Here is a 26,550-nt window from a genome sequence, read left to right on the forward strand (position 1 = left end):
CATGGTTCCAGCCATTGCCATTTATTTTTGTCTCTCTTTCTTACAACAGAAATGTTACATTACACAAATACAAAATGTTTTGGGTCAGGATTTCAAAGCAGAGTGTAAAAATGAGGCTTGTTATTATAGGTGTGAAAAGATGATACTCCCAGCTCAAGTCAGGAGGCAATTTGTAACCTGGAGAAAAGAGTTATTTGGGGAGATTCTTAAATATCAGCAGGATGGTCCAGGGAGGGTGCTGCCTTTTAGAAATTAATACTAGGGAAAGTAAACGGCTTTCAGGAATGCTGAGGCTTGGCTTTCCAGCTCCTGGATAGTGAGGATTATAGACAAGTAGGACTTTTCTTGACAACAGAATTAGTGTTGGTGTCTCTTCTTAGCAATAAAGTCATTCTTCATTCAGCGAAAAGTCACCCTCTATTTTTTGGTATTGCTTGTACTTGTATATGCTGCTGTGTGATGATGTGAAAGATTTTGCGGGTTTTAGTTTTTGGTATTGCAAAATACATTGTTAAACACGAAAACATTTAAGTATCCCCCAGTCAGATCTGTCCTGAGAAACGTGGTTCAGAGAAAGTCATACAAACCATTGGCCTTTTTCTACTATAGATGAACTTCTCACTTTCATGCATTGCTCACCTGGTGATATCTTTTCCCCGCTGTGCAGCAGGAGATGAAATTCTGGCAACTGCCAGCTCTCCCTCCCCTGTGTCACCTCCACCTGCACGCTTCACATCACTCTCACCTCCAGGCACCGCTGAAGGTAACAGTGAATTCAGGACCGCGGCATTGCTGCTCTTCTGTTTTAGCTGAACTGGCATCTGCTTCTATCATACATTGGGTTAACTCCATCACTGTTAAAGCAATCTGGTGATTTATGTTGTCTGAGGTCAATTATATTACAGCAAAATTTGTTAATGTGATGAGGACATATTTAGGTTTTTTATTTTAATTAAATCAAAGGTGGGGATTTGAAACATGCTTTACAAAGAAAGCGATTAGAATTCAAGCTATAACATGCTATTGTTAGGAGTTCATGTTTCCCTCACGGACACCATTCAGCTCAAGGTGCCCCTTGAGCTCTCAGATGAGAGTTTCATGCTGAGCTGCCACTGTGGTACTTTCCTGCAATTCATGCAGAGCTCCTTGGGCACCACAGCAGTATCTGATGATTGTGGGAAAAGGGCCCTTCCTGGGTGAACAACAGAAAATAAACACATCCCAATCAGTCTAGGCTTTTTGCAAGCTGCATATTAATTCACCCCCTTCAGCTGGTGTTTTCAAACACCTGAAATCAGTGCATCCCCCACACCTTGCTAAAGGATGGTCAAATCTCTTTGCCATGAAGGCATCCCAGACAAATTGGTGGGAATTTGGAATTAGTGGTCTTGCAGACCTAATTGAAGCCATGCTCTTGCAATAAATCCAAGCAGATGATGTTGCACAGCCTGTGCAGGAACTGGAGAGCAATGTAAATGTGTTCTTTTTGCCAACGCTGGCGGGAGAAATATAATTCAGAGAGCAGCTGGCAGCCTTTCTGCTTGCAATGAGCTTCTCACTTTCATGCATTGCTCACCTGATGGTATTTTTTCCCCACTGTGCAGCAGGAGCTGAAAATCTGGCAAACGCCAGCTCTCCCTTCCTTATGTCACCTCCACCTGCACGCTCCACATCACTCTCACCTCCAGGCACCGCTGAAGGTAATGGTGAATTCAGGACTGTGGCATTGCTGCTCTTCTGTTTCAGCTGAACTGGCATCCACCGCAGCCTTCCTGATGCTGTCTCCACTCCTCAGGCTGCACGGCACAGACTCCTGGCTCAAGGAAAAGTGATTTTTAATGTGGACAATATCAGTCCACATATCGTATGCTAGATATTTGGGGGTCTGGTTGTTGCTACATGCCACTAAATGTTACTTAGGAATGTGTAATTCTCTGGGGAAGGCTCAGCTGATAGTTGGGAGGAAGGAAAGTTTCTTTTTATATTTTTGGCATATGATTGTGTTTAGTGTCTTGAAAGTTTAATTTACACTTTCTCTCCCTCTTTCTGTTTTTAAGGAGTTGAGTCAACAGTGTCTACAACTGGTAAGAAACTTTTAATTTACATGATAGAACTGCATGGGTGTGTTTTTTCTGATGATTTCTTCTTTCCTTTTCCTGCACACAGTTATCTCTCAGAGTGTGTAATGCCTTTTCATTCAGCCCAATGAAATGAAATACGCTGTCTTAAGAGGCAAGAACATTAGACAGGTCTGGTTTTGAGTCATGAATTTGAGTATATTTTAAAAAGCAACATTTAACATGAAAGAGGTGCAGTCAGTGCCAAAAAGGATTATGCTTCCAGGATATTCAGCTGACACCTGTTGGACCCCCTAACACCTTGAGCGTTTGGTGTGCCTTTGCTTACCAACAAATTCACAGTGCCTCAGTACGAGAGTGCTCCAGCACTGCTCCAGCAGCCCTGTGTTGTGTGCAGCTTTGTGTCCCTCCTTGACCGGGCAGCCTCCAAAGCATTAATGAAACTGCTGTACCTCTCACCACAGGTGTCTCTCCTGCAGACAGCACATACCTCTCCATGCATGCAGGCTCCGTCCCTGCCACGGGACTCAGCAACCCACCACGCAGCAGCACTGCTGCCCTCACCACACGCACTCCCGTTGCCTTCAAGAATGCTTCATCAGGTTTGCCGTCTTCCTTTAGATGCCACTCACTGCTCTCTGAACTGTACGGGAAAGCTAAGTAATTCAGCCTCAGGGTAGCCTTTTCCAGTTTATGGTTCATCAAATAGAAACGGTATCTGCAATTTGGCACAGTTGGCAATACCAGAGTTATTTCCAGGATCTGGTATCTGATGACCAAGTCTTGTAGTCATCACAGTAGTATCAAAATGCCAGCTGCCGTCAACTTTGGCTGTTGCCAAAGCAAGAGCAGTAGGAACAGACCTAAAAGAAAATGTAGAAACCTGTCAGTGGTTTATAAGCAGGGAGATAAATACCGAGATATAGTAAGTAATATAGCGAGCAAGGTATGTGATCTGGCAAACGAACGTTGCTGGAGTGCTTGCTTCTGAAAGAGCACAAGCACTACTCGTAATTGTGTTTTACTGTAAGAACATAGCAAAATGTTTTATTTTTTCCCAGTTCGCAATTATTAACGCCATCTTTATGTTGACTCCATCCTGGATTATGCCTAAACACTGACAAAAAAAAAATTATCCTTGTACATTGCAAAATTCATTAGTAAGTGGTATATTCCTAAAAGCTGGCTTTCTATTTAAATACTCATTTTCTGTTTTATTGGATATATTAAAATGATTTTTCTTTCAGCACTCTTCTCTAAATTACAAAAATCCCAGAAGAAAAAAAAAAAGGCAGAGGAGGGCTGTAGCGTAAGATATCTCTGATGGCATAGCCGTATGAAATAATGAATTTTACTTTTTAATGCTGATATGTTGTTTATTTCCTTACAGATGATTACAATTCAACATCCTTGCACAGCACCATCTCACCAGTCAGCATGCCAGCAAACACTGGGATCATCCCCACTCGCACAATAGGTGACAAACTTGCACACAGTTATTGCAATTATGATACTGCAAGCACAGAAAATGTGTTAGAATGAGGGAAGTAAATTTGAATTTCTTATATCAAAATTAAGCATACAAATTAGGCATACAGCTGCATTATACTTAAGGAATCTTGTTAATAGTTTATGAGTAATATTAAAGATACCAGATTTGCTACTTGTCAATCAAGTGAAAAATAAAACTTATTTCCACACAGTGGCATAGTAGGAGGGTAAATCTGTCAATTACTCTGTCAGTACTCCTCCTGATATTCACAGAAATTTGCCCAGGCAGCAAAAAAGTATGAATACCTCCACAGATATGTGTGCTTCTCTGTGTTCCTCTGGCTTCACTTTTGTTTCACTCAGCATTAACATTTTCTTGGGATCTAATATGGCAAGCACTTACACACTTTATTATTGCAATTGGGCTGTAAGGAATTACTCAGGTCGGTAAAATATATGTATGTGCTTGAGCAAAGTATATCCAGGAGTTGGACTCTTACCGTCTTTGTAACTGCCCTTCAAGCAGCTGTAGGCTGCTGTCAGCTCTTTGACAGACTGAGCTGAGCTTTTACTTGTGGGTCTTCTGCCCCAACCATCTTGGTAACTGTCCACCGGACCTTCTCAGTTTACCCCCTCATTTGGGGCACTACTCGGCCAGATGACTCCCAGCCTGGAGGGATGCAACTCTAGGGCTTATCTTCTATGAAAAAAATTAGATATTGGTCTCTTTTGGTAATACTTATACCTTATTATATTTTAAGTGGTTGTTTTCAGGATGAAGTGCTTTGCTCAAGCTTCCCTACAGGTTTTCTAAATACCAGCTCGTCATTTCTTTTGGGTATTTCAGTGTAAAAATAGTTGTAAAACGATCTGTACTGTTGCATAAATCTCTTTCCAAAGGTAAGAGTAGCTGTGCAAAAAGTAGGTAAATTTTGTTTCTTTAGTGACATTGGATACTGTTCGGTTAGCCATTCCACAATGTACGTATCCTGGGAAACTGCTATAGATTATCATACCACTATGAGAATGTGTGATTTTGGAATATTCTTGTGTAACTTTGTATGCAGAAATGTTTTTAATAACCAGTTTGATTTGTAGGCAGTGACGTCATTGGAAAATGATGAGAGACACATGATCCCTAAAATAACTAGTTAAAAAATGAGGTTATATTTAGGTGATGTTTTCTTCCCTTTTTCAAATGTGAGTGGAGTGCTAAATACAATTACTTGTATTGAATATATTGAATGAAGAGTTTTGGGCAGTACCAGTCATCCTCCTCCAATACTCTGTGAAAAAACCACAAACCTGCTGAGCTACACCTTCATTTTGTTTTCTTTTCTTATAGCAGCTCCCGTAGTGACGACTGCAGAACCTTGTGGTAAGAACCAAACCCCTTCTTTTTCTCAGTCCTGAAATTTGACCAAATCAGTAAACTCAAATACAGAAAACTGATCAGTTAGCATCTCAGGTTATTTTATAAACTGTCTTCCAATTCTGGAAGAGTAGGATTAAAGTTATTAACATTTCTGGTCTTCTCATCTCCATTTACGGTTCTGTTAAATTGCCCTACACTAGGCTGTTGATATCAGGGCTGAAGAAAAGATCTGCCTTCATTCCACTAGGCCTTCTCTAATTTTTCCCCGTCATGCTGATAATCACATGCTGCAAACTGAATTTCGTAACTTAAGTAAAACTGAAGTTTGGACATTGGTTTATCTCTCTTCAGAATTAGAGACCTCTCCTTTCTAATTTTCAGGAATAGACTATATCCGTTATTTACTAGGTGGTTATGAAATACTTTGAATAAGAAAATTTGAAATTTCTGTTCAAACAAATGATTCAATATGTCAAAACAAAGTATTTCACTTTGAACTGACATTTTAAATTAAAGCAAACCTGGTTCTGGAATGGTCATCTTTTTAATTGTTTAGTTTTCCTGAATAGAGAATTATTTAAAAGAATATTTTCATAAGGAAATTTTCTGTTTTGACTACACAATTTTTTAAAGTAAAAGATAAATAAAAAATAAAAATGAAGAATAAGGAGCAGCTAATTTTGCTGTATTTTCTCATTCTTAAAACACATATGGTGCTGGGATTGCCATAAAACATTTAATGGTTCTTAAAAGTTGTCATAAAATCATTGTTTGCTATTTTATCTTTTTCTTTTAGATGATCGTATTGACTACGACATAAATGGAGTAAAAGATGAGAATAACACGGCTGAAGTGACAGTTACACTGAAAAATCTCAGAGAAAACAGAAAATATGTTATTGTGGAGCGTAACTTAACTGTGGATTCCAGCAGCCGTACAGTAACACTTAAGAGATGCATGAGATACACAGTTAGAGTTACGAATTGCACAGACATTTATCTTGATATTCCACCTGGTAGGTGTAGAAGGGTTTTTAGTAGTTTCTTCTTATCTTTTTTTGGACATACAATAATTCAGCTTTCCTGGATTTCTTAGTCTATCCTTGTCTCTTTTCAAAGAATCAGACAAAAGGTTTTCATACTTTATTCTTCATTTGCAAGATATTTTGCATTTTGAAGTTGCACCTTAAAACCTCTCAGTATTTTCTTAAAGGAGGATGTTAAAAACTGTAATTTTCTCATTGTAAAGGAAAAAAGGGAACTTTAACTACATTGGCCATATGCAGCATGGTTAGCAATAGCAAGACCAGCCACCATTTAAAGCTACTATTTATGCTGGATGTTTTGTTCACTAAAGAGATTGTTGGATTAAAAGTTCCATTTATTATTTGAATACCAGCATTGTCTTTATCTCATGTAGACATTTTCAGTTTTTACTTTCCATTTCTTGTTAAACTCTTTGTATATTATTTTATGCCAATTGTGTCTTCATATTGCAGAACAAGTCAACGAATATAAAAGAACAAATTGCTATTTAAAGAATCAATATAGCTAATGTCACTGTGACGTATAATATTAATCCTTTTCAGTCAGCAGCCAGGAGTCAGCTTTCAAAATTGAGGAAAACACCAACACATCTGCAAAGTTATGTTGGGAAGACTCACTTCGCTGTGCTAATGTGACTGTTAGGTGCACAGGTAAGACACTTCTAAGATATTTTAAAAGTCGATTATTTATTTATTTCTTTTTAAAAGCAATGTTGATGTCTTTTGATGAGAGACTGGCGGATTTAAATTAATTGTGCCAGTTTGAGGGCAGGGCCGTTCAGAATTTCTGGGATCGCCAGGTTGGGGACTACTGTCCCCCCTCACTACGGATCTGGGGAAAGTTCATACCCAGAGAGCTCATTTCCTGAGCTTACCGGCTTCACAAATTGCAGCCGTATGAAGATTTTGAGGTCCTGCTTGATGGTCTGACGGGGAGCTGAGAATTTGGAAATCCTGCAGTCTGTGGGTCTGCTGTGAGCTGATCCCTTGCGGGCTCCCCAGGCAGCTGGCTCTGCAGGCTCCTGGGTGGCGAGAGTCCGGGCTCTCTGCTCTTGGAGCCGGCCAGCCTGAGGAGACACTGGCTCAAAGGCAGCTAGTGTGGTAGGGAAGATATGGATGCAGGATGTCCTCATGTGTCCCAGGAAAATGCATGATGAATGTCTGGGGCTGGAGATGTCATGTTTCAGGGAGCTGAAGAGCTAATAAGCCACTGCAGGGTTCTGCCAGACTCCCATGAAATGTTTTGATTTCTGTGGGAAAACTGTTTTCTTAGAAAGTCAAATCATATGAGCTTTACTGATGAAAAGTAAAGATCTATGCAGATTAAGTTAGTACAAAAGAACCTAGAACCTAGTCATTGGATTAGTTTGTACACTTTTCTGTTTGGAATATTACGATAGTTTATTACAAATTATATTGAATAAATATGTGTCGTGGTTTAACTCCAGCCGGCAACTCAGCCCCACACAGCCGCTCGCTCACTCCTCCCTGGTTGGATGGGGGAGAGGATCGGAAGAGTAAAAGTGAGAAAACTCATGGGTTGAGATAAAGACAGTTTAATAGGTAAAGCAAAAGCTGCGCATGGAAGCAAAGCAAAGCAAGGAATTCATTTACTACTTCCCATGGGCAGGCAGGTGTTCAGCCGTCTCCAGGAAAGCAGGGCTCCGTCACGCCTAACAGTTACTCAGGAAGACAAACACCATCACTCCAAATGTGCCCCCCTTCCTTCTTCTTCCTCACCTATATATACTGAGCATGTTGTCATATGGTATGGAATAGCCCTTTGGCCAGTCGGGGTCAGCTGTCCTGGCTGTGTCCCCTCCCAACTTCTTGTGCACCTGGCAGAGCATGGGAAGCTGGAAAGTCCTTGATTTAGTATAAGCACTACTTAGCAACAACTAAAACATCCCTGTGTTATCAACACTGTTTTCAGCACAAATCCAAAACATAGCCCCATACTAGCTACTAGGAAGAAGATTAACTCTATCCCAGCCAAAACCAGCACAATATGATAGAGAAAATCCCAGTTAAAATAGTACCATGTACTTTTGGAGTTGTGAAAAAATTGATAAAACTCTTTTTGTGTCTACAGGTTTACCGGTCATTAGAGGATTTAATGAAACTTTTAAAGAGCTGGACAAGTTATTACCCAACTGTGACTACCACTGCACTGGTACTGTACAGTTTTTTGAAAAGGAAGTTGTCACAAAAAACTTCACCATAACAACAGATTATGGTGGTAAGTGTAATTCTTATTTTTGCTTTATGTTCTACATTTTTCTGGAAAACCCTATTATGAATCCCACTATCTGTGTTTCCTGGCGTTGAAGATATATTTTGAGCAGCACGCTCAGCCAGTCTCAGGTTCTCCTCCAGCTCCTCCTGCCTGGTCTCCTGCCCTTGTGGTTGTTCTTTGGCTGCAGTCACAGTCTTCCTTTCCCTCTCCAGCCCTGATCTCAGTCTTCCAGTCTGATGCCTTCCTTTCCTTGTTTCAGAGATTGTGATTTTCTTTTTTTTTGAGGGTGAGAACATGGCCAAATGTAAGGAAGTTTGAATGAAGACAAAAAAAAAAAAAAGCAGGCCTAGTCAAAAACAAGTGTTAAATTCTTGATATGAAGAAAGATGTGATATAATAATTGCAAAGAATGTCTCCAGATAAAATGATGTGTTTTTCCAAAACATGGTCCTTGGAAATAGCTTATCTTTTTTTTCTGAATTAAAAAGGAAATCAACCTAAATCATGTAACCTGCAAATAAATATTCAGGCCAAACATTTAAAGTTTGTTAAAATGATAAGGAAATCAAAACGATGTATAATATTTGGAAATGTTGCACAATTTTAGTAATATGTGGTATTGCTGTATTCACCTTGTCCTGAATTAATTAAATTTATGAACTTACTCTAATATGATGCTTTTACATATACTATTTATACTTACGTATAATGTCTTTGAATGAAATAGACTATGAAAAATATTACATGTTGTTGGTATCTTGCTTTAGTATCCAATGAAATTTAATTTAATCAAAGTAGGTAAAAAGAGGAATATTTTGCATTTTCATTCAATCATTTCTGCCGTAAAAGACAACAAAAAATACTTCTTCAAATACATTAGCAGCAAAAGGTGAGCTAAGGAGAATCTCCAGCCCCTAGTAGACGGGGGAGGGAACACAGTGACAAAGGATGAGGAAAAGGCTGAGGTACTTAATGCCTTCTTTACCTCAGTCTTTAATAATAGGGCCAATTGTTCTCTGGGTACCAAGCCCCCCAAGTCAGAAGATAGGGACGGGGACCAGAATGGAGCCCCCATAATCCAGGGGGAAATGGTGAGTGACCTGCTGCACCACTTAGACACTCACAGGTCTGTGGGGCCTGATGAGATCCCCCCAAGAGTACTGAAGGAACTGGCAGATGTGCTCACCAAGCCCCTTTCCATCATTTACCAGCAGTCCTGGCTAACTGGGGAGGTCCCAGCTGACTGGAGATTAGCTAATGTGACACCCATCTACAAGAAGGGCCAGAAGGAGGACCCGGGGAGCTACAGGCCTGTCAGCCTGACCTCGGTACCGGGAAAGCTGATGGAGCAGATAATCTTGAGCGCCATCACACGTCATGTAGAGGATAGCCAAGGGATCAAGCCCAGCCAGCATGGGTTTAGGAAAGGCAGGTCCTGCTTGACCAACCTGATCTCCTCTATGACAAGGTGACCCGCCTAGTGGATGAGGGGAAGGCTGTGGATGTTGTCTACCTGGACTTTAGTAAAGCCTTTGACACGGTTTCCCACAGCATTCTCCTGGAGAAACTGGCTGCTCATGGCTTGGACGGGTTAAGATTTGCTGGGTTAAGAACTGGCTGGACGGCCGGGCCCAAAGAGTGGTGGTGAATGGAGTTTACTCCAGTTGGCAGCCGGTCACAAGTGGTGTTCCCCAGGGCTCTGTGTTGGGGCTGGTTCTGTTTAATATCTTTATCAATGATCTGGATGAGGGTGTCGAGTGCACCCTCAGTAAGTTTGCAGACGACACCAAGTTGCGTGGGAGTGTTGATCTGCTTGAGGGGAGGAAGGCTCTGCAGAGGCACCTGGACAGCCTGGATCCATGGGCCAAGGCCAATTGTAGGAGGCTCAACAAGGCCAAGTGCAAGGTCCTGCCCTTGGGCCACAGCAACCCCATGCAACGCTACAGGCTTGGGGAAGAGTGGCTGGAAAGCTGCCTGGCAGAGAAGGACCTGGGGGTGTTGGTTGACAGCCGCCTGAATACGAGCCAGCAGTGTGCCCAGGTGGCCAAGAAAGCCAACAGCATCCTGGCTTGTATCAAAAATAGCGTGGCCAGCAGGACTAGGGAAGTGATCGTGCCCCTGTACTCAGCACTGGTGAGGCCACACCTTGAATACTGTGTTCAGTTTTGGGCCCCCCACTACAAGAGAGACATTGAGGTGCTGGAGCGTGTCCAGAGAAGGGCAACGAAGCTGGGGAAGGGTCTGGAGCAGAAGTCTTATATGGAGTGGCTGAGGGAACTGGGGTTGTTTAGTCTGGAGAAAAGGAGGCTGAGGGGAGACCTCATTGCTCTCTACAACTGCCTGAAAGGAGGTTGTAGAGAGGTGGGGGTCGGTCTCTTCTCCCAGGTAACAAGTGATAGGACGAGAGGAAATGGCCTCAAGTTGCGCCAGGGGAGGTTTAGACTGGATATTAGGAAATTTTACTTCACTGAAAGGGTTATCAAGCATTGGAACAGGCTGCCCAGGGAAGTGGTTGAGTCACCATCCCTGGAGGTATTTAAAAGATGTTTGGATGAGGTGCTTAGGGACGTGGTATAGGGGTGGTCTTGGTAGTGTTAGGTTTACGGTTGGACTCAATAATCTTAAAGGTCTTTTCCAACCTATATGATTCTGTGTGTGATTCTGTGTGTGATTTCCCTCCCTCCCTGTTATTTTTCAACAGCTCCAGACGCACCGAATATCTCTGTAGTTTGTCATCCCAGAAATGTATCAGTTAGTTGGGAGGAACCTCGTAACATTTCAAAGGGTCCGATACATGGCTATAGGGTGACATGCCCTGGCAAAAGTAAGTATATGCCCCTTCAGTATTGAATAATTCTTTGCATGTTTTAATATTTACAGAGCACCAAGCATGATGCACTGTTAAATGATATTGGAACCTCTTCGAACTGTGCAGATTTTTTTTTTTTGGTACAGACGTTTAAGTTTCTTTCCTTTGAGGTTGTTCTAGTTGAACCATGTGGTTTTTCAGTTTACCATTTCAGGACACAACTCTGTCACCCTTCAGTTCTCATGCTTCTTGTATTAAGAACAAGTTATGACAAGATCATCAGTTGCCTGATCAGTTTGTAGCATGGTGCTCTGTCTCAGAAAGTGCTGCTATAGCTGGTTAATATATCCTCTGAGAAGACAGGAACCTGCCTTCTGAGTAACAACAATGTATGTAAAAGTCAAGGGTCCTAAGTATGGCAGTTAGCATATACGTGTTTAGATAGGTAAAGACAGGTGGTTGTCTCCTACTAAACGGTCACTCCTTTCAGATATGCTGTTTTAGGCCACCTTACATTTAGATGGAGAAGTCTGCATCTGTTATGCTGGGAGCATGTTTTCCAGGTGTGAGCTTTTCTTCAAAACAAGGACTGGAAAATGATGTTTTGAAAATGAAGAGTCTGATAGCTGATTCCAGGAAATATATGTTAAGTTTAAGCTGGTCCTGGGCTAATTCATTCTTTCTCTTCACATACTGCATGTTTTGTAAACCTGGACTGCCACAGGAACTGTCATGTCATGTCACAGGCTGTCATGCTCATGTGTTCCCCAGATACAAATAATGTCTCCCATTCTCCATGCCCCGAGTTTGACCACTACCCAAAAGGGTGTCAGCCACATACACCAGTTTCTGTGGTTGGTCTGGCTTGGCCAGTGCAGGAGACGAAGGTGGTATGCTGGGGTGCGGGGAGGTCACATCTGAAGCAGCCAGAAGGAAACATGGAAAGGCCATTGCTCCCCAGTTCCTCAAGCCACCAAAGCCCCAGCTGCAGTGTCGGTAATAGCTTTGCTCATATTGCTTCTTGTGCAATTCCTTTCTGTCCTGCTTGCCACTACCGAAAGCACGTGACATCTCTGACGTCATACCAGAACAGATTTGCACAGTGTGCAGAGCGGCTTTTGACATGTGCCTACTCACCCCTTCCCAAGTTGAACACAGAATAAAGTATCAGCCTCTCTTTATCAACGCGCTTCATGTTAGTTTCTAATTACACCCATTTCAATGACATACTCAGAGAGTAAAAACCAAAACAGAACAAAACCTCAACTTTCTACCTGTTTGAGTGGGGAATATATTTCTTCCTCTTCCTGAGCCTTCACTTAGCATTAGGAAGCAAGACAAACCAACCACGTACAAGGTAATTAAAATAGAAGTACACATGACAGTGGTTTCAGGTAGTTCTGGTGAAATGTAAGAGTTCCTGTGCTCCTAACATAAATTTCATTAATTGATTTCATTTTTCATTTTTTCTTAAAGGTCCAGAATACGTCAACACGACTAATGTTACTTGCTGTGGATTAGAACCTTATACCAACGATTTTGTATATGTGACTGCATATACGAACAGCAGATATAGTAACAAAAGATTTATGGGAAACACTGCAACATATAACTTTACGACAAAATCGGCGGGTAAGTCTCTTGTTTGCTAACTGTTACGAACAAGGCTGATACTAACACAGGGAATATGTACTTTCTTATTGTACTTCATTATATTTCATATATGTTCTTACTGTTAGCCAAGAAACTGATTAACAGTAAAAGAATTTTATTGGCATTCATATAATTAGTGTTTCTTTTTTAATTACTTGATGTTAATCTATTTTTTATTATGCATTTAGTATTAGTATTCTTCTTATATATACTAGATTTTTTTTAAAAAATTCTGCATTAATTTGAAATTCTTGATAAGATTTTAGAAAGCATTATGTCCCAATCTAAAGAAAAGATTCAAATTAAACAAAAAGAGAATGAAAAACACTCGTTTTTTCTTTGTGGCATGAAACCTACAAACACATGCAGAAAGTACCTTCTGTTCTGTAGTTGTCTGTTTGCTCAAAGCAGACCTGCGTTACCCAGGCTACACCAATACTGATGTCTGTACAGGGTTTCGGTTAGTTTGGATATACACGTACACAGTCGGCTGCTCAAACTCCCTATTAGGTCAAAGCCAAATGTGTGCCAACCCTTGTGCTGTCAGAAAGGTCTGTGCACCTTTTTGGGGCTATACTTTCAAAAGCTTACCCCCGGGCTCCTGATTCTTTTTTTGCCATACATGTTCAATTGATAGAACTACAAGAAAAGCTTAAGAAAAACCCCAAACCAACAGACTCTGCAGATATTTTCCTGATGCAGACAAGGCATGATAGAGACGCAGTCCTTTCTATTTTGGGGGGTATTTTTTTCCCCTTTTAATCTTCAGATATAGAGCCTCGTACTGTTTTAATTCCTTCTTTGAGAAAAACAAAACCAAACCAAACCAAACAAAACCAAAACCACCCAAAAAACCATGTTTATCTAATTTCTTCCAGTACTTTTTTAGCTCTAGTTTCACCACCTCCAGACTCAGCTAATACAGAGATACAGCTATAGGGAAACTATGATGGTTTATACCTGGTAAGATACTAAATGAATATTTCTTTTAATTTCACTGAATAAGCAAAAGATTTTTTTTTTAATGAAAAAGAATTTTTTTTTGTGCTAGTGATGTAATGATATAGTGGTGATTTTTCCTCTAATAGCAGGAATAATTAAATCTTTTGTTGCTTTTAGCACTCCTGAAAAGTATGTAGAAATGGATATATAAGAACATTAAATCTGACTGCTGTTTTTATTAAATGTATTTCTGTAGCGCTTGGGGAAATAGAGGGGCTTCTGACAGACTGTTGTTTTGAATTTGAATCCTATCCCTCTGTGGAATATACAGAGCTTTTGTATCCAGTGTTATAGACAACCTATGAAAACATTGGAATCTTCCTATTACTCTTGGTCATTGAGCTAACAAATTTTAGTTTATATTTGAAAGAGTACAGGGATCAAAATTATCAGCTGAAGCCCCGTGGAAAAAAAAAAGCTGATAAATGAACTGATTGATAATGTAAACCATTTGATCTGAGACTTAACTGTAACAGAAACTGAAAAATGTCTGGGCTCAGATGCCCTAATTTGAGCATAATCATGATTTTTCTCTCGATGATAATATAGTTTGAGCATATTATATTTTGGAGCCCCCACTTTCTCGGGCTCCACTCATATTTTAATAACTCAGGTGAAGATTACAGTCTACAATGTAAGTTTATAGGTCTGGAAAACAACCTCAGTTCCCTTATTTTTTGAGAAAATAACAAGTTGCTTGCCTTCATGAATTAATGGTATTTATTAAACCTTCTCCAACTGTTACAACAGTTGATAACATGATCAAGCAGGTTGTGGAAGAGTTTTATGGCTTCTTGAACAGGAGAATACGTCAGTAGAGCACAACTCCTTGGAAGGAGAAAAACCCTACATTTTATAAAATATTTTTTCATCGTCAACAAACACATTGCCTCCAGAAATATTCACTTTCTCCTTGGCACAGCTCTTTCAGTAGTATGCTGAATAGGAATCTAACAAATCTGCCCTGTGGATAAAAATGAGCAGATACATCGTAACCGCATGCTCAGCCAAGTAAAATACCCTGCCACTTCCCACGTGGGATATTTGATCTGCTCATAAAGCCTCACACATCTCAGCTCTTCATATGAAGAAAAAAGCAACTGGCTTTTACTTTTTTTTTTTTTTTTAATATGCTAGCTTGCAAATTGAAGTGATTTTGAAGAAAATTTCCATAGTGGTGTTCTACTGAAATGTGGCTAATGGACCTGCCTTACGCAGAAGATTATTTACTTTCTGAAAGATTCGATAAGCTCTCAATGAAAGGTCCCTTGGGCTGTGCCTCCAGTCTGAAGCCCATTTGCTACAACATACAAAATTAGAGTTAGAAAACACAGATTAGACTTAACAGATTCCTTATCATTAAAAAGTAAAAAGTTTTTGTGGTTTTAGGCCAGCTTTAAGACAATGTGACACTTTAAGCAAAAGGATACTATTCCAAATATTGAAATATACTAGTAACTACTGGTAGGAAATTTCATTTACAGAACTTTTGAAACATACACTCACACAGAAAACTGTTCGTTCCCCTGTCTTGTCTGTTGTCCCATGTTCCTCAAATGAGAAAGGGATGTCAGACACAAGAGAGATAGTTGCCATCATATTATTTTCACAGCCTGACTGTCAATAGAACTCTGATCTTCCCAGCCTTTTCAGTTCCACTTCACATCTTTTCCAGTTCAGATAAGCCTATGGTTAACTCAAAATTGATTTTATTTATCTTGTTAAATTGGGGCTGAAATTTTTAAGGAAGAAAATATATGACATTATTAAGAGAGAAGATAACAGACAGACATGAACACATACAGCTGTTGAAATGTTTGATTTGAAAATATGAGAATAGACTCATCAGTAACACTTCTTTTGTGAACAGAACCATTGCCAGTGACTGATGTTCATGCCACATTGACAGCTGATAATGCTGTCCGAATTAACTGCAAAAGTCAAAAAGTGTATGGACCACAAAAAATATTTGAATTGACTTGGGAAAATGAGATAGTGAACTCCAGTAGTTGTGATTTTAAAAGAGAAAATCTCTTATACTTGACAAACTATACATTTACGGTAAGTAAGCTTATTAAATTAAATATATAAAATATTACTGTATTTTCAGTTTTTAAGCATATTGTACTTGATTTTAGGAAAAAAGGCAAATACGGTGGCAGAGGAGTTAATCTATGGATCTGTAGGCCACAGATGTAAAGAAGTAGCTGTTACTTTGGAAATAAAATGCATATGTTACTAGCCTATCAATCAACCCCTTCTGTGCTATTCCACATAGGTTCTGACAGCATGAAAAATACAAGCTGAATAGATTGTTTGTACTTGGGACAAAGAGAAATGTGGCGTTTCCATAAGTTTTAAAGTAGTTTCTTAAGTATAACTGATATTTTAGTGTTTAAAACACATTTCATTTAATGACTGTGTGACTGTCATTTCAATCAGAGGATATATAAGGGATTTAAGTCTTGAGATAATTGCTCAGAAAGAAATTGTTCAGAATTTTTCCACTGTGAAGATTTTTGATGCTTCAGGGACTAGTTAGTGTAAAGCAGTTGAGATCCTTTCGCATGCCCTTACATCAGCCTTTTACAAGCCAGTCCTTGTTTCCATACAAAATATATCCTCCTCTGTTTACAAGCTTCACTTTCCTGAAGGCCTCCTGCTATTTTCTCTTCTTTCAGGCATTCCACCCTTTTTGGCATTTGTTGCTTGCAAAGCCAATGGTCTTGTGTGATGCCCTTAATGTGGTCAGTAGGAATATTTTTTATATCCTCACAGCTCCTCTCAGTAAAGTTTAGGTAAGAAAGTAACCAGTAGGAATGGTGGTGTTTTATTACTTTTAGGAATCAATGTCACCCATTTGCCATGATCTTTTCCTCTTTTCTCTGTGTCTTCCTGAGGAAATGCAGTATCAGAGAACTTGAGCAGCCTAGGTTTTGTTCCAATGCTTTGTCAGTATTTTTCCAACGGATTCTGCTCAGAAGGATTGTATTTGGAAAATAAAGACAAGGTCCTGTAAGGAGCAAAAGATGCTTGCATTGCCCCCATAGTACAAGACCCCTGCACTCTTGTAAGCTTTTTGTACACCACTTGCAGCGAGCAGTTTGCCTTACAGAAGAAATTGGCTTCTGCTTGGCTCTGAACCCTGGCTTCTGCTTCGAACTTATTTTGCCCAGTTCTTACTGGACAAACAGAGAAAGCCTTATGGCCTTAAGTAGTAATGAAAGGATTCTGAGTCAAGATATGGAAGGCTCAAGAAAAAAAAATCAGATCACCTGTGGGAGTTGGCAAATGTCACGATTCCCTTCTATCTGCATACTGAACTGTTCAGGGAATAAAGAGGAGCCTACCCAGCATACTTTTTGGTTTAGTGAGGTTTTGATCCTGACTGCTGTGCACTAGGTTTCTGGCTTTTGCTGTATGAGAAGCTTCTTGCTTGTTTTCTCTGCCACCTCTGCTGTTCCTCTGGATATTGCCACCTACCATGGCTTTCTTCCCAGCTGCAGAATTCGGAAACCACCAACCCCCTGAACACATTGGCCTTTTAGAGCAGAGGGCGGGAGCTGGGGCACAGTCCTCTGAGTCTTCAGGAGAGGTTTCTCTTAAGGGATCGGGTAGGCTCAGTAAGAACTCAGGCTGCAGTCAGCAATGGTGCTGAAAGCCCTTCTCCCTCCCCTTTTGGATGATTAGAAGCAGGAGAATATTACTGTTAAAATCACTATTATTAAATCCTGGTAGTGTTCTCCACTGTTTAGTATTAAATCTTTAAGTTTAATTGTAGGATTGATTTTTTTCACAAGAAAAGTGTGAAATATTTGACGTACAAACGTCAAGCTGCCTGTTAGATCTGATAGGAATTTCTATTAAGGAAACTTAAAAGATTGGATGAATGTAAAATATATTATGAAATAGAAACACATCTAAACCAAGTTAGTATTTTAACACCAGTTAAAGTACCCAAAAGTTAATGTTGCAAGAAAGCAACTTATTTAAAAGTTTATTTTGGCTTCTATAATTTAACCTTTTATGAATAACTTTCCATACAGGAACTTGTATTAAAAATATCCAATTCAGTTGACTATTTGTATATTTACTGTTGAAGCAAATAAAATAATGATGTTTTATTACATATTACATGCTTGAGAGATTTCAGATTTGAGAGATTTGATTTTGATTTGATAAGAGATAAATTTGATTTTTTCCTTGAGATATGTCTGATTTTGATTTTGTAAAATGTGTCTCCTCTTTCACTAACTTTTTTTTCCAGTCATCTACATATTTTTGGATCTAGATCTTGCTGTAACTTAGGTGGAAACCTGAGCAGCACTATAAATGGCTATACAAAGATTGACAGCATATCCTGCTGTCAATGAGGTTGATTCATTGAAAATATATGGATGTATTTTGAATATTCATTGGGCTTTGCTTTTTAAAAAATGTTATGCAGAAAATTTTACTTGTTATATCTTAACATCTCTATTATTCTCACCCACTGCATGCAGATCTTAGTGTTTAATGGAGACTATAAAGGGCAGCCAGTAAAGAAGAGTATAAGAACCAGATGTAAGTAAATATATACAGCATTTTTACTTTTAGACTTTAACATAGTATAGAGTAATAGTGTAAATTGTGAATTCCGTTACAATTGCTCCTAATTAAAAATCCAAACTGCCTGTTGTCATGGTTTAGCCCTAGTCAGCAACTAAGCACCACGCAGCCACTCACTCACCCTCCCCCCTCTCAGGGAGATGGGAGAGAGAATCTGAAGAGCACAAGTAAGAGAACTCATGGGCTGAGATAAGAACAGCTTAATAATTAAATAATAATAATAATATTAATAATAATAATAATAAATTGTAATGAAAAAGAAAATAACAAGAAAGGAGGAGAGAGAGGAACAAAACCCAGGGAAAACCAAAAAAACCCCAAGTGATGCAACCGCTCACTACCCACCGACTGACGCCCAGCCTGTCCCCGAGCAGCAGTCGCTGCCCCCCGGCCAACTCCCCCCAGTTTCTATGCTGGGCATGACGCCATATGGTATGGAATAGCCCTTTGGCCAGCTGGGGTCAGCTGTCCTGGCTGTGCCCCCTCCCAGCTTCTTGTGCACCTGGCAGAGCAGGGGAAGCTGAAAAGTCCTTGACCAGTGTAAACACCACTTAGCAACAACTAAAACATCAGCATGTTATCAACAGTATTTTCATACTAAATCCAAAACACAGCACTATACCAGCTACTAGGAAGAAAATTAACTCTGTCCCAGCTGAAACCAGGACACCTGTTTTTATAGTTAATAGTTGATCTGCATTTGAAAAAATAACGTCCTCATTCAGCATTAACGTAACAGAGCATGTTGACAAGTCATTGACCATAATTCAGAATTACTACACAGCTGTGGTTTCTTCAGGAAACATTTGAATGCAACTAGAAATTAATTTCTCTAACTTTAATTATTCACTTTAGGATTATTTTCCTGTGTTCAGATCCTGCGTTTCAGGAGCTGAACATCTGTGACTTTGCAGGGATTCCCAACTCCCAAATCAGGAGCAGCTGAGAGCTCCACTGCTCAGATGTACAGGTCACACAGAGCAGGAGACAACCATGGTAATGCTGAACCAGTGAGTGAGTTGTAGCATTTTGACAGGTGGACGTGGAGAGTTTAAGTGAAAGTTTTCTTAATGAAGAAATAAAATTTCCCCCTTTTCTGTGAGCTTAAAAGTTTTTGGCACTTCGGAATAATAAACTTAAACTAAACACTTAAAAATAATTGTTTAGTTCTTTTCACAAAAAAATCAATGAGCCCTGGTTCTAGGAAGTATACAGATTAAAAAAAAAAGGAAAAGAAGTAATTTTAAATGCCATTAATTATGTATTCAAGAAATAATAAATACATTCTTTTTCCGTTGCTAGATAATTCTAAAGCCCTGATTATATTCTTGGCGTTCTTGATTGTTGTGACATCAATTGCTTTACTACTGGTTCTGTACAAAATCTATGATCTTCACAGAAAAAAGCTTAGGTAAGCTTCGTGTTTGTCTCCCTCTCTTATATAAATGGGGGGGGAGGGCTTTCTGTTCTTCCACAAGATTTCCCAGTGGGTAATGCAAAAATGTTACAATTTTGATATTTCATTAATACTGGGAAAAGACATCCTTTTCCCTTTTAATCCTTTCAAAAGAAACTCAATTTTTGGTAGTTCGTCTGGCAATGCAAATACAAAGGAAATAGATTTAAAATCTCTCTGCTATATCTTTTCTCAGGGCACAGAAGAACAGATCTGCTAGAACAAAATGTTTTGTCACTAGTTTTGTGAAAAAATATTCACAAATATCTGGAAAACCTTTCCTTCATGATTTAAGTTAAAAGTAATGAAAAGAATACATATTTTCTTGGAACTCTTTCAAATGCTTATTCACCCAAAACAGTATCTCAGGGAGGCTTTGTTTATTATAGTCATCTCTCGGTGACTTGGCAGTTCTGGAGGACAGTGGATGGCGATAGAAGAATGGTCATTGCCTTCCCAGGTGACTGTGCCAGAGCCCTGGAAAGCCAGGCTGACTGCTGCTATTGCTGCGAAGGGAGGTGGTGCAATGTGTGAGGGGGCATTTGCTGCTGGTAGAGATGGAGGAGTTAGGGCAATTTCTTCAGAAACCTCTCAGCCCTCTGGCAACAGCAGAACCTGGGGACTTGTCTCTTCTAACCCCTTCTCCCCCCACCCCCTGCTCTTCCCCTTAGGGGGACAGGGAGCTGCTCTTGCTCAGATACGAACTTTTATGCTTAGGGAAGCAAAACTAATTTTTGCTTGTACGGCTCCGGAGAGTCTGGCTGGTTCTTGGCTACTTAGCATTTAAACTTAGTTTCATTATATTTTATGTATGTGTTAGTTTTTTGTCACTTACGTAGCAAGAGAAACAAAGATGGTGTGAGCAGTCACTCCAGTGAAGAAATTAAAGACATGTTTGCTGCAGGTGATATAGACAAAACTATGCAAGCGGTAAAGCTGTTTGATGCGGTTCCCTTGTTTCTCCGCCTCAATAGTGCTCAGAGTAGGAAGACAAGGATCCCAACCAGCTCTGTGTAGGGTCCCAGTTGTCCCAGTTGTAGCACTCTTGTTTCACAGAGCGCTTGTAATGCGGTCTGCTGGTTATGGACGGTCTTGGTGTTCACGTATGAAACTGCTTTTATTTAACTCATTATCATATATATGTCTTACTAGTCAAAGCTTTTACAGATGCATTTCCTTCTTACAGCAGTTCTTCTGAAGGCGTGAACCTTGTTGCAGGTGAGTATCTTTATATATTTAGCAAGTGGAAATAAAATTAGTCACATGTCTTGCTGCCCCCTTTGGATTGTTTACATTCTAGGTTGTATGCATAGATTATAGATATCAACATGGTAACACCTCATTTCGAGAAAAAAAAATACTTCTGTAAATACATAGCAGGAGTATTTGTACTTAAATGAACAGAAAATTTATCAGTGCTTGAAAACCTCTTATTTATTATTTAATTACAACCCCAAATTTGTTATCGCAGACAATGGTTGTGATATGTTTAACCCTGAGAGTAAGTCCAGAATCAAATACAGCTTCAACCAGAATTTCCCTTTCCTGTGCACCTTTTTCAAAGCAAGAATTTAAACATAAGCCAGTCATTTTTTTACTGCAAACCTTTGAAGGCTGAAACCAAACATTTTGTGCAACTTTTTGCACAATATTTCAAAGCCTATGAAGAAAGACAGAATCAGTCAATACCAGAAAGCTTCAAGAAAAAAATGATTTATGACATTCAAGCCCACAGAAATTAACTACATTAAATGGGAAGTAATACTGTGCTGATATTCAAATCCATTTGCTTAGGCACACGGTTGTTAAAAAATAAAAATCTTTTCAATATAAATGAAAAATGAATAAATTTCTAGTTAGAGATGTTAAAACTTGTTCAATCATTACTTTATTAGTAAAGATGATATTACAGATTATTGCGACTGAGAGAAGAAGTTGGAGAAAATTTGGAAAAGTAGGCAATACATGTTATTGCATTTGTAGGTTGTTTGCACAGTATTCCATTTTACCACTGACGATAAATGATCAGAAGTGAGGTAGAGGGCAAGGCCATGTAACTGTTGTGGGTGTTGGGGCTGTTGGTGACCTGGCTGGGACAACCACCACTTCGTACAAAAGCACTGTTAATGCGGTGTCCCCGCATGGGGCCTCCTCCTGAGGTGTCTCCAGTCCGGCAGCAGAGCTGAACAAGTTCTGCTGTTCCCAGGGCCTGTTTGCTCACAGCTGGCTCAAGCAACACCATTTTTTTGAAAAATAAACATGCTTAGTTAAAATAAAGAGGTTTGTCCTTTTGTTAATTCATCTGACAATTCAAGAATCACGTTTACTGAAATGTAATTTACATTTTCAAAGTCAGTAACGATAAATGTTCAACGTATTTACACAGTTAAAGATGATGACAGGCAACTTCTGAACATAGAGCCAATACCTTCGGAGCAATTGCTGGACATGTACAAGAGGAAGATTGCTGATGAAGGAAGACTTTTTTTGGATGAATTTCAGGTTTGTCATTGGCTCAAAATATATGACAGATTTGTAGCCAAGTGGCTGGAAGAATTCTGTTCAAGATCGTGTTTGAAGTATATGCACTGGTTATAAATAAATAAAAAAATAAGAATCTAGAAAATTGAGTGAATTCTCATCTAAGGTCAAATAGGCTTCAGTTAATTTTGCTACCAAGCTCTCGTCATTATAAGATGATGGTACTTTTTTTTTTTCCTGAAGGTGTTTTTCAGCAAAAGTATAAAATACACAGTCTAAATACTTCTCATACTGAAGTACCTTTTAATGTATATGTTTAATACTCTTTCTTACTGCATAGCCATGGGGATATAAATAATATATAGTTGTGGAGATATATATTATATATATTAAGGGAAAATAAATTTGTTTATTTTACATATAAGAAATATATGAAGTAGTATCTTATGAAACAGAATGTTATCTTCCAGACTCAGTAGTACCAAATTTCTTCCATATGCATTTGACTGTAAGTAGAAGCTATTTTAAATATATGCTTACCTAATAAAAGAAACATTGTATTTTACAGAGTATTCCTAGAGTTTTCACTAAATTTTCAATAAAGGAGGCCAAAAAAAGCCATAATCAGAACAAAAACCGTTACATTGATATCCTTCCATGTGAGTATTTGTTACAGTTTTTGTGTGTTTTATGAATATTTGTTTTCTCAGTATCTTGAGATAATATAATTATCTTGTTTTAAATGATTTAAACAGATGATCATAACCGTGTTGAGCTCTCAGAGATCCCAGGGGACCCAGGATCAGACTATATCAATGCAAGTTATATTGATGTGAGTGACTTCTACTTAAAAAACGTCTTAGGCACTATTGAAGAAATTCTGTAGTCTGTACGTTTCATGCATCAAACACCTTTGAGGATTTCCATTTGAATTCTTTCCATCTTTGTAATGTATTCAGTATTACTGGACTATTGCATATTGAATTTATTTTTAAAGTTGCAGATCTTTTAAATTGTTCATGCTTCCTTTCTAAAAGTTGATAACATTGTACTTTTTATAGGGCTTCAAAGAACCAAGAAAATACATTGCTGCACAAGGTAATTTTTAACCTTAAAAGAATATGCTTTCTTTATTCACCCATTTTTTGTTAGAGGGTAGTAAAAAAGTATTAGCAAATTTAAAGAAAAATTGAAAATCTGACATTTTGAAATTTAATGTGAAAAAGTTGCCAATGATTTTTTGCTTAGGGAATTTTGTGAAGATGAATAAATTGTACTTCAAAGCCAGATTTCTCATGATGTATAATTTTACACCAAAAGTTTTCAGATTTCACAGCAATGCACTAAAGATATATATGTGACTTTTAAAATGTTGTAGCCTAATGGCAGCAGTCATAATGAAATCAAGTGTGTGGCTGTTATTTGCGTGATCTCTGGTTAGCTTTTCAGACTGCATGTCTAAGCATGTCAAGAAGTCAAGTGTTTTTTTTCATGTAGCTGCACTCTTTGAAAAACTCCTTTAAAATATCTCCTGCTAGGCCCCAAGGATGAAACCACGGATGATTTCTGGAGAATGATCTGGGAACAGAAGGCAACTATTATTGTCATGGTGACTCGCTGTGAGGAAGGAAAGAGGGTGAGAAATATCCATCCATCCATCCCTCCATCCATCTTTCCATCCTTCTTTTGTCTGAAAACAGAAAGGGTTGCTGTGCTGTGGTGAATTACATTTTCTTCTTAGTTCTTTGTTTTCATTCTTTGCTGTTCTCTTGTTGTGGCAGAACCTATATTGGAAAGCAGGCCAAAACAGTGTTGTCTTATGGAATTACCAGTCTTATCAGAAAATGTCACTTTAGTCACAGCTGTAAGTAGCAGAGGGTGAGCTCCCAAATTACAGCTAATAAATCCAGAAAAGGGCTCAAGGTAGAACTCTAGGTCCTCACGGACCTGTCATAAAAGGTATGGTATGTATTTTTCTCCTGTCTATTATCTTCTGATATCCCGGCAATGCCCTCAGTAAATCCTAGACAGAATATTTTTTTTATCCATTGTCTTTGTCCTTCCTTTAACTGGAAGCTTGGGTGCTTCTGGCTTGCTTTTGTTCCTTATTCAAGGTACAGCAGGAAGAACGAGAACTGCTGTTTTAACTGCTTTTAAAGATGAAAAGGTTGGCAGCATGTGGATTTACAGCATCCCCAAGTTGATGTTATAGACAGGCAGGAGCAACGTCCCTCACTGAAGACAGAAAAAGAAGCCATAGAAGTAGCTGCAAACTTCTACAGCCTTCAAGCAACAGCAACAGTAGCTGTTCACTTTTCCAACTAGTGTACAGGATTTTTCCCCACTTTATGTTCCAAGTTAAATTCCATGGGCATAAACTTCAGGTCAGAGACCTGAATTGTTGGATATTTGCAATTATTTAGCACTGACATCCTAAGCAGTGACAGCCTTTTCAGGAGAGGGCAAGACCTGTGAGAAGTTGGAAAAACTATACTGAGTTGCCATCTGTTTTAAATCAGACTTTGTTCTAGCTCTCAGCTCTCTGCCACTTTGCTGTCATGCTGCTTACCTAACTTCATATCTTCATAGAACAAATGTGCCCAGTACTGGCCGTCAATGGAGAATGGCTCTGCAACATATGGGGACATCATTGTGAAGATCAGTGAAAGTAAAACGTGTCCAGACTATGTCATTCAGAAACTACACATCACAAATGTAAGTTGATTCAAAAGTGTAAGACTGACTGGAATTGGAGTTGTCTGTTTGGAGTCTGTAGGTATTGTTGAGAGATCCTTTTAAGAGGGGAAGAGTCAGCTATCAATGGAAGAGGTTCTGCTGTATTTCCCTAAGCAACATATAGTTTAAGAGAAAACTTCTTAGATGTAAGTGTCATTCCTTACAAGAAATATGAGTTAGACATATGTTTCCCAAGTTAAAAATGTATTTATGTGTTTTCCTTAGTACTCTGGAATCTACATTTAAGAGGAAACTGTTCATATGCTGTTAAGTATGGAAAACTTAATACACTGTGGTTTCCTTAGATACTTAGCTTGTTCTTTAAAACAGATATTTTACTGGTTTATGTGTATCTCAGCATAACCTTCTGCAAGTAAAATCAGTGACTCATAGAGCACCATTATCTACCCTCGTGATAATTGTACAGTGGGACAATTACAAATTCTGGTAATCTCAAGTGCATTTATAAACATAAATGTTTTAAAATTACCATTTGCCTACATGTAGAATCATTAAGGCTGGTTAATTGCTCTCTTTTATACATCTGAAATCACATTAGTTGCTCTGTGCATAACTGAGAAGAAAATTTGACACCTAAGGCTAAATGCTCCTCTCAGGCCCTTTGCGAAAATGTTTCAGTGAGGATAAATGGAGCATAAGTCATAGCTCTAAAAGCATTAAGACTCAAAGAGTAAATCCGCTGACAGATCTTCAGCAAAATAGTCAAGCAACAGAGCCTACCCATCTTGATCCATGATTACAGCTGGAAATTCCTATTCTGCTGTCTCATGTTGCATAGAAATTTACTCAGGAAGTGGTCTGATTAACAGACAGTTGTAACTTAGTGTGAAGACAGTGAGAATATCAGAATGTTAAGAATTAACAAAGACGTTGCTCTGTGACTAGAACAATCCGACATTAGAAATGAGAGATTGCTGCAGGTTGAGGACTGATATTTTTAGAGCTGTTTGCTCTCTGTTTGGCTGACATTATATTAATATAGATAAAACTGATATTGGTTGTGGAATTTAAGAGTGGTCCCTGGTGAGAAAGTGGAGACTTCTGCAGTTCTGGTGGAATAGTGATGTGTAATTACTGAAACAATGGCAAATAACTGTATGAATAACTGTGCCCCAACTGGATAACTCAACTTGGAGTAAGAATTTGGGAGTTAATTACTGGGGAAATGCCCTTACAGCCACACTAAATCTTGGCCAGTGAAAGGATGCCATTGAGCTGTCTTTCTCATTTTCTTTTATAATCATGGTTATCAAAACGTACGTCCTCTCTTTTAATCTAGCAGCAACATATGAAAGTAGGACTCAAGACTTAGAATCACAGAATCATATAATCATTGAGGTTGGAAAAGACCTCTAAGATCATCTAGTCCAACCGTCAACCCAACACCTCCATGCCTACTAAACCATGTCCTGAAGTGCCATGTCTACCCATTTTTTGAACTCCTCCAGCCTGTTCCAATGCTTGACCACCCTTTCAGTAAAGAAATTTTTCCTAATATCCAATCTAAACCTCTCCTGATGCAACTTGAGGCCATTTCCTCTCGTCCTATCGCTAGTTAC

The 26,550-nt window shown here is 39.0% G+C and overlaps 1 protein-coding gene across 1 annotated transcript in view; it reads left to right on the top strand.

Annotated features, from left to right (window-relative positions):
• Window positions 1-26,550, top strand: part of PTPRC (protein tyrosine phosphatase receptor type C) — a 69,814-nt gene that overhangs the window by 34,920 nt on the left and 8,344 nt on the right. The window contains exons 3-23 of the mRNA XM_075509155.1: window positions 668-763; window positions 1,605-1,700; window positions 2,058-2,121; window positions 2,502-2,680; window positions 3,469-3,555; window positions 4,915-4,947; window positions 5,741-5,959; window positions 6,533-6,640; window positions 8,082-8,228; window positions 10,927-11,049; window positions 12,511-12,666; window positions 15,560-15,750; window positions 18,192-18,252; window positions 19,600-19,708; window positions 20,940-20,971; window positions 22,140-22,255; window positions 22,803-22,893; window positions 22,990-23,066; window positions 23,296-23,332; window positions 23,773-23,870; window positions 24,824-24,949. Of these exons, the coding sequence (XP_075365270.1) occupies window positions 668-763; window positions 1,605-1,700; window positions 2,058-2,121; window positions 2,502-2,680; window positions 3,469-3,555; window positions 4,915-4,947; window positions 5,741-5,959; window positions 6,533-6,640; window positions 8,082-8,228; window positions 10,927-11,049; window positions 12,511-12,666; window positions 15,560-15,750; window positions 18,192-18,252; window positions 19,600-19,708; window positions 20,940-20,971; window positions 22,140-22,255; window positions 22,803-22,893; window positions 22,990-23,066; window positions 23,296-23,332; window positions 23,773-23,870; window positions 24,824-24,949 (2,246 nt within the window). The remainder of the gene's footprint in view (window positions 1-667; window positions 764-1,604; window positions 1,701-2,057; window positions 2,122-2,501; window positions 2,681-3,468; window positions 3,556-4,914; window positions 4,948-5,740; window positions 5,960-6,532; window positions 6,641-8,081; window positions 8,229-10,926; window positions 11,050-12,510; window positions 12,667-15,559; window positions 15,751-18,191; window positions 18,253-19,599; window positions 19,709-20,939; window positions 20,972-22,139; window positions 22,256-22,802; window positions 22,894-22,989; window positions 23,067-23,295; window positions 23,333-23,772; window positions 23,871-24,823; window positions 24,950-26,550) is intronic.

This window comes from Mycteria americana, chromosome 7, assembly GCF_035582795.1.
Source record: "Mycteria americana isolate JAX WOST 10 ecotype Jacksonville Zoo and Gardens chromosome 7, USCA_MyAme_1.0, whole genome shotgun sequence".
In the NCBI taxonomy this organism is placed as follows: Eukaryota; Metazoa; Chordata; class Aves; order Ciconiiformes; family Ciconiidae; genus Mycteria; species Mycteria americana.